The sequence below is a fragment of the Tachypleus tridentatus genome, chromosome 2 (genome assembly GCF_004210375.1).
Source record: "Tachypleus tridentatus isolate NWPU-2018 chromosome 2, ASM421037v1, whole genome shotgun sequence".
Classification (NCBI taxonomy): domain Eukaryota; kingdom Metazoa; phylum Arthropoda; class Merostomata; order Xiphosura; family Limulidae; genus Tachypleus; species Tachypleus tridentatus.
Genome location: NC_134826.1, coordinates 54,917,036 through 54,939,218, shown reverse-complemented (window position 1 = coordinate 54,939,218; position 22,183 = coordinate 54,917,036). Strand labels below are relative to the sequence as shown.

Below are 22,183 nucleotides of genomic sequence, written 5' to 3'. Positions count from 1 at the left end.
AAGACACTTTATGTGTGAAAACATTGAATGTTACATGTGTGCACTAAGTCTACAGGGAGTAAACAGTCAATCTAACGCTCCGTTGAAAACAAATTTTACGTTGAATAAAATTGTGTTTAAAAGAAAGATATTATCTTATTGGTTGAGCTGTACTGTATTATCTTATTGGTTGAGCTGTACTGTATAAGGTTATTCTAGTTTATGATGGTAAAGTTGTACGTAGGTTTGACATTTATTTATTTTTGTTGATTGGTTGAATACGTTTAACGATACAGACGCACTAAAATCCAAATGTTGGTTTAAATAAATAACTATTTGAAACCTTATTTAAAACGTTACCATGAATAAACATTGGACACGAATCTGTGAAATAAAATCAGACACAAAACAACATTCTTATAACAGATGATGAGCAACTGTGACATGAAATGGTTCCCACTCATTTCTTTTTTTCAGTTGATATTTGAAGCAACAGTTGGTAAAAACTATCTCGGTGATATCGCTATTGACAACATTACCTTCAGACCAGGTACCTGCCCAAGTAAGTAACCAATAGTTCTACAATATTATATTAGTTACAGCTAAAATCAGTGTTCTTGGATATTCTGTACAATTGCAACTTAAATACTTTTTAGCGAGCCTTGTGTACTGTTACAACGCAAACCATTCTTATAGAATCTTCTGCACTGCTACAACTCGGAGCGAATGACCAGGTGGTTAAAGCATTCGAACGTCGCGGGTTCGAATCTCTGTAACACCAAACATGCTCACCATTTTAGCCGTGAGGGCGTTATAATATAACGATGAATCCCACTATTCGTTAGTAAAAGAATAACCCAAAAGTTGGCAGTGGGTGGTGATGACTTGTTTTGCCTTCCCTCTAGTCTTACACTGTTAAATTAGGGACCGATAACGCAGATAGCCCTCGTGCAGTTTTGCGCGAAATTCCGATCATACCAAACCAAACTGCTACAACTCAAATCATTGTTATAAAAATTCCATACTCGTACAACTCAAATCATTGTTACTGAACCTTCTGTACTGTTACAACTAAAATAATTGTTATAGAAAATTCCATAACTTAAATCATTGTTATAGATTCTGCTGCACTATTACAACTCAAATCATTGTTATAGAATGTTATCTACTGTTACAATTCAACTCATTGTCATAGATTATTCTGTACTGTTACAAGTCAAATCATTGTTAGAGAACATTTTGTACAGTTACAAATCAAATCATTCTCATAGAACCTTCTCAACTGTTACAAGTCAAATCACTGTTATAGATTCTTCTGTACTTTTACAAGCAAAATCATTGTTAAAAAACCTTCTTCACTGTTACAATTCAAATAATTGTTATAGAACCTTCTGTACTGTTACAACACAAATAATTTTTATAGAACCTACTACACTGTTACAACTCAAATCATCGTTATAGACCTTCTGTACTGTTACAACTCAAATAACTGTTGTAGGACATTCTCTACTAATAGAACTCAAACCATTGTTATAGAACTCTTATACTATAACAACTCAAATAATTGTTATAAAACCTTCTCTTCTGTTACAACTCAAATAATTGTTATAAAATCTATTCTACTGTTACAACTCAAATCATTGTTACAGATCCTTTTATACTGTTACAAATTAAATCATTCTTTTAGAGTTTTGTGTTTTGTTACAAGTTTAATCATTGTTATAGAATATTCGGAACTGTTATGGTCAAATCATTGTTACGGAATCTTGTGTACTATTATAATCAACTCATTCTTATAGTGGGTGCGTTATACAGTGAATCATACTATTCGTCGGTAATAGAGTAGCGAAATATTTGGCGGTAGGTGGTTATGACTAGTTGCCTTCTCTTTTGTGTTACATTGCCAAATTAGGGACCGCTAGCGCTGATAGCCTTCGTATAACTTTCTTCGAAATTTGAAACAAACAAACAAAACTGCTACAACTCAAATCATTGTTGTAAAACAGTTCTATACTCTTACAGTCCGCCTCCCGCTAGTACAGCGGTAAGTCTCCGGATTTACAACGCTAAAATCATGGGTTCGATTCCTCTCGGTGAGCTCAGCAGACAGCCCGATGTGTCTTTTCTGTAAGAAAAACAAACAACCTTAATTTTAAGGGGCCTGGCATGGCCTAGCGCGTAAGGCGAGCGACTCGTAATCCGAGGGTCGCGAGTTCGCGCCCGCGTCGCGCCAAACATGCTCGCCATCCCAGCCGTGGGGGGAGTTATAATGTGACGGTCAATCCCACTATTCGTTGGTAAAAGAGTAGCCCAAGAGTTGGCGGTGGGTGGTGATGACTAGCTGCCTTCCCTCTAGTGTTACACTGCTAAATTAGGGACGGCTAGCACAGATAGTCCTCGAGTAGCTTTGTGCGAAATTCCAAAAATCAAACAAACTCTTACAGTTACGATAGAAAGTGTTCGTACGTCTGTGTTGTGAGTAGTTTTTTCCTCATAACTTAAAAGTATCACGATTAGGATAATGAAAGTATAGTGTATAACAAATATTATACTAACACACATCTACTTAATGCTTTATGTAAAGTTAACCACAAATAAACTGTTTGTAAACAAATAACCAAACATAGGAGGGGCAGAAAGTGTTCGTGCGTCTACTTTAATGGTCAGTTGTGTAGCCTTTCAGGTGAATTACTTGGCGCAATCTCTCCTCATAGCCCTCCATGATCGTTTGACAGTACTCGACTGGTATTTTCTTTCATTCTCCAACTCTTGCCAGTTTTTTGGATGATGTCCTGGTATTCAACTCATGCCAAACGTTTTCAATTGGGTTGAGATCGGGTGACTGCGATGGCCACTCCAGAACACTTATATGGTTTCTCTGCAACCAGGATTGTACATATTTCGATGTGTGGCTAGTGTCATTGTCGTGCTGGAAGATCCAACGACGCCCAAGCCGCAAGTTTCGAGCATCATTCTTGATATAAGTGCCTAATATATCACCGTACTCTTCTTTTTTCATGATTCCGTTGACGCGGTGAAGGCTGCCTATACCAGAAAAGCTGTAGGAACCTCATAGCATGATCGAGCCACCTCCGTGTTTAACTTTAGGGATGGTGTTCTTTGGAAGATTTCATTCCCCTTTCTTACGGAAAATATTGCGAACATCATTGTGGCCGAAAAGCTCGATTTTAGTCTCGTCTGACCAAAGAATACTCTTCCAATAGGTAAAGGGTTTATCTACATGCTTTTTTGCATACCTCAATCGTGCTTCTAAATAAACAGGTTTTAAACATGGAGTTCCACGAGGACGGCATGCTTTGAACCCAGAAGAGCGTAACACGTTTGTAAACTGTAGAGATGCCTACTTCAACCCCAGTTTCCTTTACCAGTTTCTGTATCTCATTACGTGTTAAACGAGAGTTTCTACTAACTTCTCTGAGAACCTTCCTCTTGGTTCTCTCTGGAATTTTGGTGGGGCGTTCGGAATGAGGGAGGTTAGCAGTTGATCCTGTGAGCTTAAACTTGGCAATTATGCTTTGAACAGTAGATTTCAGCATATTAAGTTGTGTAGCAATAACGGAAAGAGACACACGAGACTTGTATTTTATAATAATTCTTTTTTTTAAAATCACTGGACAGTTGTTTCCTGTTCGCCATGATGACCAAGCAGTTAATGACGGAGACGGCACTAAATTGCCGGAAGTACATTTTATGCTGGCTAAATTCCAATAATTATGAACTCGGTGTCTAGTTCTGGAATGATATAATGTAGTTTATTCGCCAAACTAAACAAAATTTTTACGGGAATATCAGATTTTCACACATTATGAACTGTACGAACACTTTCTGCTCCTTCTATTTTTGGTCATTTGTTTATAAACAGTTTATTTGTCGTTTAATTTACATACAAATGTATGTAGATGTGTGTTAGTATAATATTTATAATAAAGCATACGTCTATTAGCCTAATCGTGATACTTTTTACGTTATGAGCAAAAAACTACTCGTGACGCAGGGGCACGAACACTGTCGTAATTGTACATCTCAAATCATTGTTATAGAACTTTCTGTACTGTTACAATTAACATCATTGTTATAAAACCTTCTGTACTGTTACAACTTAAGTCATTGTTGTAGAACCTTCTACACTGTTACAACTTATGCCATTATTATACATTCTGCTGCACTGTTACAGCTCAAATCATTGTTATAAAACATTCATTACTGTTACAACTCTAATCATTATTATAGAATCTTCTATACTCTTACAACTCTAATCATTGTTATAGAATCTTCTATACTCTTACAACTCAAACCGTTTCTATGGAACCTACTATACTGTTGCAACTCAAATCATTGTAATAGACCTTCTGTACTGTTACAAATTAAACAATTGTTACGGAACATTCTGTACAGTTACAACTCAAATCATTTTTATAGAACCTTCATACACTGTTACAATTCAAATCATTGTTATATAACCTTCACTACTGTTACACTTCAAATCATTATTAGATAACCATCTGTACCATTACAAATCAAATCATTGTTATAGAATCTTCTATGCTGTTCCTGCTCAAACCATTGTTATAGAACCTTCTGTACTGTTAAAACTCAAATCATTTTAATAGAGCCTACTATACATTTACAGCTCAAATCATTTTAATAGAACCTACTATACATTTACAGCTCAAATCAGTGATATAAAACATTCTGTACAGATACAACAGAAATCATTGTTATAGAACCTTTTACACTGTTACAGCACAAATCATTGTTATAAAGCCTTCTGAACTGTTAGAACTTAAACAATTGTTAAGGTAACTTTCGTATTGTTACAACTCAAATAATTGTTATAGAATCTTCTCTACTGTTACAACTCAAATTATTAGTATAGAATCTTCTGTACTGTTACAACTCAAATCATTGTTGCAGAAACGTCCGTACTCATATAACTCAAATCATTTTTAGAAAACATACTACACTGTTACAACTGAAACCATTGTTATACGACTTTCTGTACTGTAACATTTAAACAAATGTTATGGAACTTTACTGTTAATACAGAAGTCATTATTATAGATTTTTCAATACTGTTACAAGTCAAATAATTGTTGTGAAACCTTTTTTACTGTTACAACTCAAATAACTGTTATAGAACTTACTATACTGTTACAACTCAAACCATTGTTATATAACCTTATTTACTGATACAGCTCAAATCATGTTTATAGAACAGACTACACTATTACAAGTCAACTCTTTGTTATAAAGCTTTTTATACTGTTACAACTCAAATCATTGTTATAGATTCTGCTGCACTGTCACAACTCAAATCATTGTTATTAAACCTTCTTTACTGTTACAACTCAAATAACTGTTGTAGAACCATCTGTACTGTTGCAACTCAAACCGTTTCTATAGAACCAACTACACTGTTACAAATCAAATCATTGTTATAGGACTTTCTGTACTGTTACAAGATAAACAATTGTTGTGGAACCTTTTATACTGTTTTAACTTAAATCATTGTCTGAGAACCATATGCACTGTTACAACGCAAATCATTGTTATAGGACCTTCTATACTGTTCCAGCTTAAACCATTGCTATAGAACCTCCTGTACTGTTACAAGCAAACCATTGCTATAGAACCTTCTATACTGTTACAACTTAAACAATTGTTATGAAATCTTCTATACTGTTACAACTGAAATCAATTTTATAGAACGTAATACACTGTTACAATTCAAATCTTTGTTATAGATTCTTGTGTACTGTTACAACTCAAGTCATTGTTATAGAACCTTTTGTACAGTTACGACACAAATCTTTGTTATAGAACCTTCTACACTGTTACAGCTCAAATTATTGTTATAGAACCTTCTGTACTGTTAGAACTTATACAATTGTTATGGAAACTTTTTACTGTTACAAGTCAAATCATTGTTATAGATCTTTCTATACTGTTACATCTTAAACCATCCCATAGAATTTTGTGTACTGTTACAATTCACATCATTGCTATAGAATCTTCTATACTGATACAACTCAAACCATAATTATAGAGACTTTTGGATTGCTACAACTCCAATAATTGTTATAAGACCTTCTATACTATTACAACTCAAAAACTTGTTATAGAACATTATATACTGATACCAGTCAAAACATTGTTAGAAAGCCTTGTGGACTGTTACATCTCCAATAATTGTTATAGAACCTTCTATACTGTTACAGCTCAAACCATTGTTATTGAACCTTTTGTACTGCTACAACTCGGGCCGACATGGCCAGGCGGCTAAAGCACTCGACTCGTTATCCGAGGGACAGGGTTTCAAATCCCCGTAACACTAAACATGCTCGCACTTCAGCCGTGAGAGCGTTATAACGTGGCCGTCAATTCCATTATTCGTCGGTAAAAGTTTAGCTTAATAGTTAGCGTTTGGTGATGATGACCAATTTCCTACTCTCTTGTCTTCTCTGCTAAACTAGGAACAGCTAGCGCAGGTAGCCCTCTCGTAGCTTTACGTGAATTTCAAACCAAACCAAACCAAACTGCTACAAGTTTAATCATTGTTATAAAACATTCTATGCTCTTACATATCAAATCACTGTTATAGAATCTTCTGTACTGTTACAACACAAATACATTTTATATACCTACTATGCTGTTACAACTCAAATCATTGTTATAGAACCTTTTCTACTGTTACAACTCAAATCATTTTCACAGAACCTTCTCTTTTGTTTCAACTCAAATAACTGTTATAGAACCTTATGTACTGTTACAACACAAACACTTTTTAAAAAATGTTCTGTACTGTTACAAATCAAATCATTGTTATAAACATTTTTTACTGTACAACTCAAATCATTGTTAATGAACCTTCTATACTGTTACACCTAAAATCATTGTTATAGAACCTTCTGTGCTGTACAACTCAAATCATTGTTAATGAACCTTCTATACTGTTACACCTAAAATCGTTGTTATAGAACCTTCTGTGCTGTACATCTCAAATCATTGTTATAGAATCTTTTATACTGTTACAGTTCAAATCATTGTTACAGAACTATCTGTTCTGTTACAACTCAAATCGTTGTTATAGAACCTTTCGTAGCATTACAGTCAAATCATTGCTGAAGAATTAACTTTACTGGTACAGCCAAGTCATTGTTCTACAAGTTTTAGTACTATTAGAGTGAAATCAATGTCATAGAACTTTCTGTAATGTTAAAGTCAAATCATTGTTGTAGCATTATCTATACTGTTATAGTCAAATCATTGTTGTACAATCTTTTGTTCTGTTACAGTGAAATCAATGTTACAGAATCTTCTTTATTGTTTAATTCAAATCATTATTATATAGCCTTCTATATTACAACTTAAACAATTGTCATAGAATCTTGTGTAGTGTTGGAATTCTAATCATTGGTATAGAACCTTGGATACTGTTACAACTTAACTCATTGTTACAGAACCTTCCTTACTGTTATAACTTAAATCATTGTTATAGATTCTGCTGCACTGTCACAACTCAAATCATTGTTATTAAACCTTCTTTACTGTTACAAATCAAATCATTGTTATTAAAGCTTCTTTACTGTTACAACTCAAATAACTGTTGTAGAACCATCTGTACTGTTGCAACTCAAACCGTTTCTATAGAACCAACTACACTGTTACAAATCAAATCATTGTTATAGGACTTTCTGTACTGTTACAAGATAAACAATTGTTGTGGAACCTTTTATACTGTTTTAACTTAAATCATTGTCTGAGAACCATATGCACTGTTGCAACGCAAATCATTGTTATAGGACCTTCTATACTGTTTCAGCTTAAACCATTGCTATAGAACCTCCTGTACTGTTACAAGCAAACCATTGCTATAGAACCTTCTATACTGTTACAACTTAAACAATTGTTATGAAATCTTCTGTACTGTTACAACTGAAATCAATTTTATAGAATGTACTACACTGTTACAATTCAAATCTTTGTTATAGATTCATGTGTACTGTTACAACTCAAGTCATTGTTATAGAACCTTTTGTACAGTTACAACACAAATATTTGTTATAGATCCTTTTGTACAGTTACAACACAAATCTTTGTTATAGAATTTTCTACACTGTTACAGCTCAAATTATTGTTATAGAACCTTCTGTACTGTTAGAACTTATACAATTGTTATGAAAACTTTTTACTGTTACAAGTCAACTCATTGTTATAGATCTTTCTATACTGTTACATCTTAAACCATCCCATAGAATTTTGTGTACTGTTACAATTCACATCATTGCTATAGAATCTTCTATACTGATAAAACTTAAATAATTGTTACATAGCCTTCTGTACTGTTATAACTCAAGTCATTGATATAGAATCTTCTGTAGTGTTACAACTTAAATAATTGTAACAGAAGAAAAAGTTCTGTTACAACTTAATTCATTGTTATATAAACTTCTGTACTGTTACAAGTAAAATCATTGTAATAAAACCTCCTTTACTTTGAATTCAAATCAATGTTATAGAACCTTCTCTACTTTTCACAACTCAAATGATTGTTATAAAACCTTCTACACTTTTGCAACTCAAATCATTGATATAGATCCTTCTCTAGTGTTACAACTCAAATACACATTATAGAACTTTCTTTACTGTTACCACTTAAATCACTGTTATAGATCTTTCTGTGCACAAATTAAATCGTTGTTATAAAACCTTTTATACTCTTACAACTCACATCATTGACACATAACCTTCTGTACAGTTACAATTTAAACCATAGCCGTAAAATCTTGTGTACTGTTACAGTTCCAATGATTGTTATAGATTTTTTGCACTGTTACAACTCAAATTATTGTTATAGAACCTTCTGTATTGTTACAATTCCAATCAGTGTAATATAACTTTCTGTACTGTTGCGACTAAAACCATTTTTATAGATCCGTCTGTACTGTTACAACTGAACTCATTGTTATAAAATCTTCTCTACTGTTTCAACTTAAATCACTGTTATATAATCTTCTGTACTGTTACAACTCAAATCACAGTTAATGAGCCTTCTATACTGTTAGTCCTAAAATCATTGTTATAGAAAACCTCTGTACTGTTACAACTCAAATCATTATTATTGAACATTCTCTACTGTTACAACTCAAATCATTGTTATATAACCTTCTGTACTCTTACCGCCTAAACCATTGCTAAAAATCTTGTGTACCGTTATAGTGCCAATCATTAATGATGGAATTTTCTCTTCTGTTACAGTCACATTATTGTTGCAGAGTCTTGTGTACTGTTATAGTAAAATAATTGTTATACAATCCTCTGTAGTGTTACAGCTCAAATCATTGTTGTAGAACTTTCCATACTGTTGGAAGTTAAACCATTTCCTTAAAATCTTCTTTACTGTTACAGTGAAACCATTTTTCAAATCATGTGTACTGTTATAGTGAAATCATTGTTATAATACCTTCTGTTTTCTTTAAACTCAAATCATTGTTGTAGAATCTTCTGTACTGATATAGTCAAATCATGGTTGTACAATCTTGTGTACTGTTACGACTCAAATCATTGTTATTAAACCTTCTGTACTATTACAGTGAAATTATTTTTATTGAACCTTCTGTACTCTTTCAACTCAAGTCATTGTTGTAGAATCTTTTGTACTGTTACCGTCAAATCATTGTTATAGAGTCTTTTTTGCTGCTAGAGTTAACATATGGTTGTACAGTCTTGTGTACTCTTACAGTTAAATCAATGTTATAAAACCTTAGTATTGTTACAACTCAAATAATTGATATAGAACCTTTTGTACTGTTACAACTCATATCTTTGTTATAGACCTTTAGTACTGTTACAACTCATATCTTTGTTATACACCTTTTGTACTGTTACATCTCTAATAATTTCTATAGATCCGTCTGTAGTGTTACAACTCAAATCATTGTTATAAAACCTTTTCTTACTGTTTCAACTTAAATCATTGTTATTTAATTTTCTGTACTGTTACAACTCAAATCATTGTAAATGAACCTTCTATACTGTTATGCCTAAAAATCATTATTATAGAACCCTCTGTACTGTTACCACTCAAATCATTGTTATAGAATCTTCTGTAGCGTTAAAGGCAAATTATTGTTCTAGAATGATCTATACTGTTATAGTCAAATCATTATTGTACAATCTTTTGTACTGTTAGAGTGAAATCAAGATTAGAGAACCTTCTGTATTGTTATATCTCAAATCATTATTATAGAATCTTCTATGTTGTTACAACTTAAACCATTATAAGAGAACCTTGTGTACTGTGGGAGTTCCAATAATTTTTATAGAACCTTCTGTACTGTTACAACTTAAATCATTGTTACAGAATTCTCTACATTGTTGCAACTCACATCATTGTTGTATAACTTTCTGTATTGTTGCAACTCAAATCATTGTTATTGAACCTTGTGTACTGTTACAACTTAAACCATTGCCAAAAATCTTGTGCACATTTATAGTTCCATCATTGTTATATAATCTTCTGTTCTGTTACAGTCAAAATATTGTTGCATCATGTTGTATACTGTTAAAGTCAAATAATTGTTTTACAACCTTCTGTACTGTTACAACTGAAAGCATAATTCTAGAGCATTTTCTTCTAATACAACTCATATCTTGTTATAGAACCTTCCATACTGTTACAATTTAAACCATTTCCGTAGAATCTTGTTTACTTTTACAGTTCCAATCATTGTTATAGAATCTTTTGTACTGTTACAGTGGAAGCATATTTGTTGAATCATGTGTAGCTTTATAGTGAAATCATTGTTATAGAAACTTCTCTACCCTTCCAACTTAAATCATTGTTGTAGAATCTTGTGTACTGTTATCGTCAACTCATTTTTATAGAGTCTTTTGTATTGTTATAGTCAAATCATTTTTGTACAATATTGTGTACTAGTTACACTCAAATCAATTATAGAACATTTTGTTTTGTTATAACTCAAATCATTGTTATACAACCTTCTACAGTGTTATGACTCAAATCATTGGTATTGAACCTTTTGTACTGTGACAGTGAAATCATTTTTGTCGAACTATGTGTACTGTTACAGTGAAATAATTAATTTTTATAAACTTCTGTACCTTTTCAACTCAAATAATTGTTGTAAAATCTTGTGTACCGTTACAGTCATATCAATTATAGAGCCTTCTATTGTTACAATTCAAATCATTGGCTTGAGATGAAACAGTATAGAAAGTTTTATAATAGCAATGATTTGACTATTAAACCTCTGTACTGTTATGACTCAAATCATTGTTATAGAACCTTTTGCATTATTACAACTCAAAGCATTGTTATACAACCTCCTGTACTGTTACAACTCAAAACCTTCTTATATAACCTTATGTACTGTTACAGTCAAATAATCGTTCGAGAATCTTGTGTACTGTTGCAGTTCCAGTGATTGTTCTAGAATCTTGTGTACTGTTGCAATTCCAGAAATTGTTCTAAAATCTTGTGTACTGTTGCAATTCCAGAGATTTGTGGTTGTTGAACATGAAGTTTGTCTTCATCGTGGTGAATTCCACCTCTAGTACTCTATTGTAGTGTTGCAATTCCAGAGATTGTTCTAAAATCTTGTGTACTGTTGTAATTCCAAAGATTGTTCTAGAATCTTGCGTACTGTTGTAATTCCAAAGATTGTTCTAGAATCTTGTGTACTGTTGTAATTCCAGAGATTGTTCTAGAATCTTGTGTACTGTTATAGTTAAATCATTGTTTTAAAACATTATGTACTGTGATGTCACAATAAAGGTAAAAGAGTGAAAATTTTACTCTATTACTTGAGACGTTTACTAAACCCTAGAAAAACCTGAAACTATAATATCAACATACTATAATATCAACACGCTATAATATCAACACACTATAATATCAACATGCTATGATATCAACATACTATAATATCAACACACTATAATATCAACATACTATCTTAAAAAACAAAATTGATAAAAATAACTGATATCATTTCACAAGCTTTATTACACCTTAACATGACATGATCAGTTGGTTAGGGTTCTCGATTCACACTCTATGGATAAAGGGTACAAACTGTTACTGTGTTGTCTGTAGTCTTTAACTGTTAAAGAAGGAATTGCTAGTGCCTAAAGCCCTTGTGTAGATTTGCACTGAAGTAAAAAGAAGCAAACTTCAATACAGTTAATTAATTCATAATTATTATAGATTTAATGTAATTAAACTCTTCTTATTTATATAGATAACTTTATGTTTATATTCTTAATCAAATAATTAGTTTTCATAGTTAGTATACCGATGGCTAAATTTTTCATCTAATAAAGTTATGTTGGGTTCTACTTTCTTATAGTTTTTCCTCAGACGGCATCTCTGACTTCAGGTAAGTGTATAAGATGTACCTTCATGTATACTAGTTTACATTGTATATTCACAAAGTTATTTGTTCAACGTGTTCTTCACCCTGCAGTACTGTATATTATTCTGCATATTTACAGAAGTAGTTTATTCTAACTCTAGTACTCTATATTACTGGGTTTATTAACAAAACTACTTTATTCAACGTCTAGTACTCTGTATTATTGTATATATGTTAAAACGGCTCGTTTGGATTGAGAAAATTTTTTGCGAAGAGGAGTAAACAACGTTTCGACCTTCTTCGGTCATCGTCAGATTCACAAAGAAAGAGACAGGTAACTGACCGGAAACTTACCACATGTTTGAAAGGGGTTGTGTAACTAAGTGTCGGAATGTAGAGGGCATGCTTAGATGTTTGAATATATAATTTTATATTATTTATTTTATTATTATTATTTATTACATTATTTTTAATATGTAGAATTTAGAGGGCGGGCTTAGATGTTTGAATATAAATTTTTATATTATTTATTTTATTATTATTATTTATTATATTATTCTTAATATAGATATATAGGTGTTCCTTTGTATTGGTTTATTTTGGGCTTAAGTTATTGTATAAGTAATTTTGAGTTTGTTTATGTATGTTTCTTTATTTAGTATTTGAGTGTTTTCTATGGTTATGTTGTTTTCATTTGACTTTCAGTGTTCGAAAACGTGTGAAGGTGACTTTTTATGTTCTTTAAATCTGGTTTCCATTTTTCTTCTTGATTCTCCAATATAGAAGTCGTGGCAGTTATCAGATTGTATTTTATAAATAATGTTGGTGTTTGTCAGTGTAGTTTTTACATAGTATAGACCTCAGTTTTGTGCCTGGTTTTTGAATAAATTTGGTATTAACTGGAATGTCATATTTTGTTACTAGTTTTTGCCAAATGTTGGTTATTTTTCTGCTGATGTCGGGAATATATGGTATGCAGCAGTATATGGTTTCGTGATTTTTTGATTCGTGAGATATATTTACTTTTGTTGGTTGATTTTGCTTTCTGTCTAGGTGTGTGCGTATAATGTTTTCTACGGTTTGTGGAGGAAACTTATTGATGTTGATGAAGTATTGTTTTATTTTGTCTAATTCATCGTTAATTTTATCTGGTGAGCATAGTTTTATGGCTGTGTTTATTTGGTTTCTTAGTATGTTGAGTTTTTGTTTTGTTTCATGTGCTGAGTCCCAAGGAATGTATAGTCCAGTATGGGTGATTTTTCGGTGGATTTCTGTTTTAATTTGTATCGGTTCTTGTAATTTTGAGGTTAAGAAATGATATTTGATTGCTTCCTTCTTGTTCACATATGAAGTTGATGTTGGGATGTATAGCGTTAATGTGATTGAAAAAATTAAGTGTGTGTTCTGTAGATATGGATCTCGCAACCGTGTCATCTACATATCTGTACCAGTATAGTGGTGGAGGTAATGTTGTGTTAATTGCTTGTGTTTCAACTTGTGTCATAAAAATATTGGCTGGAACTGGTGATACTGGGTTGCCCATGTTTAGGCCATTTGTTTGTATATAGTTATGGTTGTTGAACATGAACTTTGTCTTCATCGTAGTGAATTCCACCTCTAGTACTCTATATTACTGTGATTGCTTACTGAATTAAGTTATTCCACCTGTATTACTCTATATTAGTGTGTTTGTTTACTGAAGTAAGTTATTCCACCTGTATTACTATATATTAGTGTGTTTGTTTACTGAAGTAAGTTATTCCACCTGTATTACTCTATATTACTGTGTTTGTTTACTGAGGTAAGTTATTCCACCTGTATTACTCTATATTAGTGTGTTTGTTTACTGAAGTAAGTTATTCCACCTGCATTACTCTATATTAGTGTGTTTGCTTACTGAAGTAAGTTATTCCACCTGTATTACTCTATATTAGTGTGTTTGTTTACTGAAGTAAGCTATTCCACCTGTATTACTCTATATTAGTGTGTTTGTTTACTGAAGTAAGTTATTCCACCTGTATTACTCAATATTAGTGTGTTTGTTTACTGAAGTTATTCCACCTGTATTACTCTATATTAGTGTGTTTGTTTACTGAAGTAAGTTATTCCACCTGTATTACTCAATATTAGTGTGTTTGTTTACTGAAGTAAGTTATTCCACCTGTATTACTCTATATTAGTGTGTTTGTTTACTGAAGTAAGTTATTCCACCTGTATTACTCAATATTAGTGTGTTTGTTTACTGAAGTTATTCCACCTGTATTACTCTATATTAGTGTGTTTGTTTACTGAAGTAAGTTATTCCACCTGTATTACTCAATATTAGTGTGTTTGTTTACTGAAGTTATTCCACCTGTATTACTCTACATTAGTGTGTTTGTTTACTGAAGTAAGTTATTCCACCTGTATTACTCTATATTAGTGTGTTTGTTTACTGAAGTAAGTTATTCCACCTGTATTACTCAATATTAGTGTGTTTGTTTACTGAAGTTATTCCACCTGTATTACTCTATATTAGTGTGTTTGTTTACTGAAGTTATTCCACCTGTATTACTCTATATTAGTGTGTTTGTTTACTGAAGTAAGTTATTCCACCTGTATTACTCAATATTAGTGTGTTTGTTTACTGAAGTTATTCCACCTGTATTACTCTATATTAGTGTGTTTGTTTACTGAAGTAAGTTATTCCACCTGTATTACTCAATATTAGTGTGTTTGTTTACTGAAGTTATTCCACCTGTATTACTCTATATTAGTGTGTTTGTTTACTGAAGTAAGTTATTCCACCTGTATTACTCTATATTACTGTGTTTGTTTACTGAAGTAAGTTATTCCACCTGTATTACTCAATATTACTGTGTTTGTTTACTGAAGTTATTCCACCTGTATTACTCTATATTAGTGTGTTTGTTTACTGAAGTAAGTTATTCCACCTGTATTACTCTATATTAGTGTGTTTGTTTACTGAAGTAAGTTATTCTACCTGTATTACTCTATATTAGTGTGTTTGTTTACTGAAGTAAGTTATTCCACCTGTATCACTCTATATTAGTGTGTTTGCTTACTGAAGTAAGTTATTACACCTGTATTACTCTATATTAGTGTGTTTGTTTACTGAAGTAAGTTATTCCATCTGTATTACTCTATATTAGTGTGTTTGTTTACTGAAGTTATTCCACCTGTATTACTTTATATTAGTGTGTTTGTTTACTGAAGTAAGTTATTCCACCTGTATTACTCTATATTAGTGTGTTTGTTTACTGAAGTAAGTTATTCCACCTGTATTACTCTATATTAGTGTGTTTGTTTACTGAAGTAAGTTATTCCACCTGCATTACTCTATATTAGTGTGTTTGTTTACTGAAGTAAGTTATTCCACCTGTATTACTGTATATTAGTGTGTTTGTTTACTGAAGTAAGTTATTCCACCTGTATTACTCAATATTAGTGTGTTTGTTTACTGAAGTTATTCCACCTGTATTACTTTATATTAGTGTGTTTGTTTACTGAATTAAGTTATTCCACCTGTATTACTCTATATTAGTGTGTTTGTTTACTGAAGTAGGTTATTCCACCTGTATTACTCTATATTAGTGTGTTTGTTTACTGAAGTAAGTTATTCCACCTGCATTACTCAATATTAGTGTGTTTGTTTACTGAAGTAAGTTATTCCACCTGTATTACTCTATATTAGTGTGTTTGTTTACTGAAGTAAGTTATTCCACCTGCATTACTCTATATTAGTGTGTTTGTTTACTGAAGTAAGTTATTCCATCTGTATTACTGTATATTAGTGTGTTTGTTTACTGAAGTAAGTTATTCCACCTGTATTACTCAATATTAGTGTGTTTGTTTACTGAAGTTATTCCACCTGTATTACTTTATATTAGTGTGTTTGTTTACTGAATTAAGTTATTCCACCTGTATTACTCTATATTAGTGTGTTTGTTTACTGAAGTAGGTTATTCCACCTGTATTACTCTATATTAGTGTGTTTGTTTACTGAAGTAAGTTATTCCACCTGTATTACTCAATATTAGTGTGTTTGTTTACTGAAGTAAGTTATTCCACTTGTATTACTCTATATTAGTGTGTTTGTTTACTGAAGTAGGTTATTCCACCTGTATTACTCTATATTAGTGTGTTTGTTTACATGACTTGTTTGTTCCACCTGTACTACTCTATATTACTGTGTTTGTTTACATGACTTGTTTGTTCCACCTGTACTACTCTATATTACTGTGTTTGTTTACATGACTTGTTTGTTCCACCTGTACTACTCTACATTACTGTGTGTTTGTTTACAAGACTTTTTTGTTTCACCTCTAGCACTCTGTATTAGTGTGTGTATTTACAGAACTAGTTTCTTCCACTTCTAGTACTCTATATTACTGTGTTTAATTACAGAACTAGTTTCTTCCACTTCTAGTACTCTATATTACTGTGTTTAATTACAGAACTAGTTTCTTCCACTTCTAGTACTCTATATTGCTGTGTTTAAATACAGAACTAGTTTCTTCCACTTCTAGTACTCTATATTACTGTGTTTGTCTGCATGACTTGTTTGTTTCACTTCTACTACTCTGTATTAGTGTGTATATTTACAGAACTAGTTTCTTCCACTTCTAGTACTCTATATTACTGTGTTTAATTACAGAACTAGTTTCTTCCACTTCTAGTACCCTATATTGCTGTGTTTAATTACAGAACTAGTTTCTTCCACTTCTAGTACTCTATATTGCTGTGTTTAAATACAGAACTAGTTTCTTCCACTTCTAGTACTCTATATTACTGTGTTTGTCTGCATGACTTGTTTGTTTCACTTCTACTACTCTGTATTAGTGTGTGTATTTACAGAACTAGTTTCTTCCACTTCTAGTACTCTATATTACTGTGTTTGTCTGTATGACTTGTTTGTTTCACTTCTACTACTCTGTATTAGTGTGTGTATTTACAGAACTAGTTTCTTCCACTTCTAGTACTCTATATTACTGTGTTTGTCTGCATGACTTGTTTGTTTCACTTCTACTACTCTGTATTAGTGTGTGCATTTACAGAACTAGTTTCTTCCACTTCTAGTACTCTATATTACTGTGTTTGTCTGCATGACTTGTTTGTTTCACTTCTACTACTCTGTATTAGTGTGTGTATTTACAGAAGTAGTTTATTCCACTTCTAGTACTCTATATTACTTTGTTTGTTTAATGACTTGCTTGTTTCACCTCTAGTGCTCTGTATTAGTGTGTATATTTACAGAGCTATTTTATTCCCCGATATTGTTTTTGTTATTCACGAAAGTATTATTTGTTTTACCCCTACATTTTGTTCCCTGAATTACTTTTTTATTTGAATAGGCGATTGCAACTTTGAAGAAAATACATGCAGCTGGTCTAACCCAGGAGTGTTAGACCAACTTGACAGCTTTGACTGGTCTAGGCAGTTCAGCTACAGTGTCAGCGGACCGACAGTTGATCACACAACGGGCACTTCTTCAGGTTGGTTTGTGTGAGGTCAGAACAAATCGTTTGTGGAAATTTATATGACCAGCCTAATACACTAGTGGTGGGTCAAGATCATTGATCTATTCGCTGTGAGTAACTAGGTTAGTAGCTTGACTGTGGGTCCAGGTACTTGTTATATCTGGTTTGAATTACAAACTTGACTGTGGGTCCAGGTACTTGTTATATCTGGTTTGAATTACAAACTTGACTGTGGGTCCAGGTACTTGTTATATCTGGTTTGAATTACAAACTTGACTGTGGGTCCAGGTACTTGTTATATCTGGTTTGAATTACAAACTTTACTGTGGATCCAGGTACTTGTTATATCTGGTTTGAATTACAAACTTGACTGTGGGTCCAGGTACTTGTTATATCTGGTTTGAATTACAAACTTGACTGTGGGTCCAGGCACTTGTTATATCTGGTTTGAATTACAAACTTGACTGTGGGTCCAGGTACTTGTTATATCTGGTTTGAATTTCAAACTTGACTGTGGGTCCAGGTACTTGTTATATCTGGTTTGAATTACAAACTTGACTGTGGATCCAGGTACTTGTTATATCTGGTTTGAATTACAAACTTGACTGTGGGTTCAGGTACTTGTTATATCTGGTTTGAATTACAAACTTGACTGTGGGTCCAGGTACTTGTTATATCTGGTTTGAATTACAAACTTTACTGTGGATCCAGGTACTTGTTATATCTGGTTTGAATTACAAACTTGACTGTGGATCAAGTCTGGTACTATTTTCATGAAGACAATGAGGTTAATGTTAGTTTACAGGTTAGTAAGAAGAGAGGTCATAAGGTTGTCTAATTACAGAAGAATATCATTAGAAAAAAGAAAGTTGAAACATCACGTTTTTGAAGATTTCAGTAAATTACCCAGACTTCATTAAGAACGTAAAAATTTCAAGTGTCCAGCAGTAATAACAGATTATTTTAAAGATGTTTGTATGAGCTGTTGTGTTCGTCCTACCTAGTGAAAGGAAACAGAAATTGTCAACAAGTAGTGTTACATGTAATTTACCTTGTAAACATAGAATCGAAGGAAATACCAGGTATTTACAAAGTAAAGTGTTACATTAAAGTTTTTATCAACCGTCTTTCAGGTTACTACATGAACCTCGTGAGTGACGGGTTGCTGCCACAGAGAGGAGGGAACACTGCTTGGTTGATGAGTCCACAGTTTACGGTCTCTTCCAGTGCACGTTGCATGGCTTTCTATTACTTCATGTTTGAAAGAACTATTGATCCTTCTGGTCCGAGTTTGGGTAGTCTGAGAGTGTATGTCCTCCCGAGTTCCTCGGGAAAATTTTCACGGCTGATCCCTGTTTGGAGGTTAAACAATCACCAGGGGCGACGTTGGATGATGGCACGTGCACCAATCGTGATACTTCCTGAAGGAATACCTCCAAACGAACCTTATAAGGTTAGGACTATTTACTTCACTAAATTATGTTCCTATGTTTGAAAATTTCACCAATATAAACCTAACGATATAAGCAGTAATTACTGAATAAAGAATGTATACAACGTAAGAAATATTTATGTTCTATTTTGTACAATTTATTACTTAGAAAAACTGAGATAAATTTTAAATAAAGAAACATGTGAGTAACCTTTCAAAAACTATTTTTATTTTCAGATTTCTTTATATAAAATTAAATGTTTCTGTGTGAATTCTAGACATAACGAACATGCTAGAACTTTAACGTTAAGTGATTACAAATAGTTTACTTTTCTTTGTTTTTAGGTTATTATAGAAGGAATCTGGGGAGCAGACAGGGTTGGATATATCGCTTTTGATGACATAAGTTTCTTTGATGGCGATTGTACAAGTAAGATCATTTTCCTGTCTATGATTTATTTAAATATTTCAACATAAATTATTTGTAAAGTGATGTTAACATCCTCGGGTTAGAAGAAGTATTATATTTTAATAAAATTTGTATTTACAAGCTTTTTAAAAATATTTATGGAGGGGAGGAATCTATTCCTTACCGAAAGTACTTACTCAGCGTATTATTGTAGTCGTTTTTCCTAACAAAGGATAGAAACTGCCACGATATAACTTTTACAAAGTAAACAGATGGAATAAATTTTTTTTCCAGCTCTTCCGAGCAAGGCAACAACTGTGATAGGTAAGTTTAGTTTAACATACAAATTAAATATTTGTGTTGTTTAATACATATAATATTAAGATGTGTATATCAAACCTTGTTAAGACTGTTCTGTTGTTTAATACGTATAATATTATGATGTGTATATCAAACCTTGTTAAGACTGTTCTGTTGTTTAATACATATAATATTATGATGTGTATATCAAACCTTGTTAAGACTGTTCTGTTATTTAATACGGATAATATTATGATGTGTATATGGAACCTTGTTAAGCCTTTGTTCTGTTGTTTAATACGTATAATATTATTATGTGTTTATTGAACCTTGTTAAGACTGTTCTGTTGTTTAATACGTATAATATTATGATGTGTATATCAAACCTTGTTAAGACTGTTCTGTTGTTTAATACGTATAATATTATGATGTGTATATCAAACCTTGTTAAGACTGTTCTGTTGTTTAATACGTATAATATTATGTATATCATTGTTATGATATACGTATATTATGATGTGTAATCAAACCTTGTTAAGACTGTTCTGTTGTTTAATACGTATAATATTATGATGTGTATATCAAACCTTGTTAAGACTGTTCTGTTGTTTAATACGTATAATATTATGATGTGTATATCAAACCTTGTTAAGACTGTTCTGTTGTTTAATACGTATAATATTATGATATGTATATCAAACCTTGTTAAAACTGTTCTGTTGTTTAATACGTATAATATTATGATGTGTATATCAAACCTTGTTAAGACTGTTCTGTTGTTTAATACATATAATATTATGATGTGTATATCAAACCTTGTTAAGACTGTTCTGTTATTTAATACGGATAATATTATGATGTGTATATGGAACCTTGTTAAGCCTTTGTTCTGTTGTTTAATACGTATAATATTATTATGTGTTTATTGAACCTTGTTGAGCCACTCTTCTGTGTTAACATGTTTAATAATGTGAACAGGTTGTAGATTGTAACTTGTGGTTCTGTCAAGGTGAGTGTTCCTTTGTACGTGATACCTGTGGATGGACAAATGGGACAAAGGAGGAACAATCCTCTCCACAGGTCGAAGGTCCTGCTGGTAGTAGGGTTTCCACTCCTATCCATAATCGCCAGTTTCAGTTAGATGGAGGATCTCTTACATGGAGGTTGGCATCCACTGCTACTCGTCCAGCCAATCTGCAAGACCACTCTTTTGGAGCTCCAGGTACAACGATAATCTTGTAATCTGACCACTAATGTTATGGTTTCTTAACATTGACATAGTCAGGACAGAGCCTCCCTATATTTAGACGTGTTGAATAGACACCAGTGCCACAAACAAATAACTGTATTTATAAGAACTTAAAGTATGGCGCAGCATGTCATAACTTGAGCCTTGGCCCATTGACCATTAGGCTATGCCTGGTTCCAAAAAGTTTGGATCTTGCACGGCTTTAACTATATTATTCCTAGTTTGAGAATTCATTAATATATATTCTTATATTTATAGATTTCATGAGACCAGAAACAGGGAATTTCTATGGTTACGTTTTTAAGTTTATGCTGATCATGTATCAATCATTGTTACAGTTAGTAGCCTACACAACCAGGTGTGTATGATTATTGCTTATTAACACGTTATTTGTAATAATTATTATCTACTTTTTATTGTATATCTCGGTAGTTTCGATATTCAAGAAACTGTTGGGAGATTCAATTGTTAAAGAGTTATTCTTACAAACAATTGGACTGTAAAATGTTTTATGACTGAGAAAGTTCATTTAAAATCCCACCCGAACAAACAGTAGTGTAACTGTTGTTGTTATAGCTGGTTATGCTTTCTTCGACATCTTCAACCAAAATGTGGTTCAAAATCCCATCCTCCGAAGTCCCCAGTTCGAGTCTGCTCTTATGGACAGTCGTTGCATCAGCTTTTGGTTCGCACCATTCGGTCGAGGCGAGTCCACAGTCCTGAGTGTTGTTCGTGTGGAGCCTGCGGAACCGGAGACTCGTGAGGTGTTGTGGCGGTTTTCCACCCGTGGTTACGACACTAGTCATCCCGACTGGCACTATGCTCAAACTAAAGTGAAGGCTGACTCGACATACAGGGTGAGAACTGTAATGTGAAAAAACACTTCGCGATACATTACATATGAACAATATTAACGGAATACGCCTAAATCTTACA

General features: G+C 32.7%; 1 protein-coding gene across 4 annotated transcripts in view; it reads left to right on the top strand.

Moving 5' to 3' along the window:
• Positions 1 to 22,183, top strand: part of LOC143243855 (MAM and LDL-receptor class A domain-containing protein 1-like) — a 57,845-nt gene that overhangs the window by 30,340 nt on the left and 5,322 nt on the right. For all 4 annotated transcript variants that reach the window (XM_076487586.1, XM_076487582.1, XM_076487583.1 and 1 more), the window contains 8 exons: positions 457 to 541; positions 12,372 to 12,401; positions 17,732 to 17,872; positions 18,991 to 19,310; positions 19,635 to 19,719; positions 19,993 to 20,022; positions 21,008 to 21,220; positions 21,824 to 22,104. In XM_076487586.1, the coding sequence (XP_076343701.1) occupies positions 457 to 541; positions 12,372 to 12,401; positions 17,732 to 17,872; positions 18,991 to 19,310; positions 19,635 to 19,719; positions 19,993 to 20,022; positions 21,008 to 21,220; positions 21,824 to 22,104 (1,185 nt within the window). The remainder of the gene's footprint in view (positions 1 to 456; positions 542 to 12,371; positions 12,402 to 17,731; positions 17,873 to 18,990; positions 19,311 to 19,634; positions 19,720 to 19,992; positions 20,023 to 21,007; positions 21,221 to 21,823; positions 22,105 to 22,183) is intronic.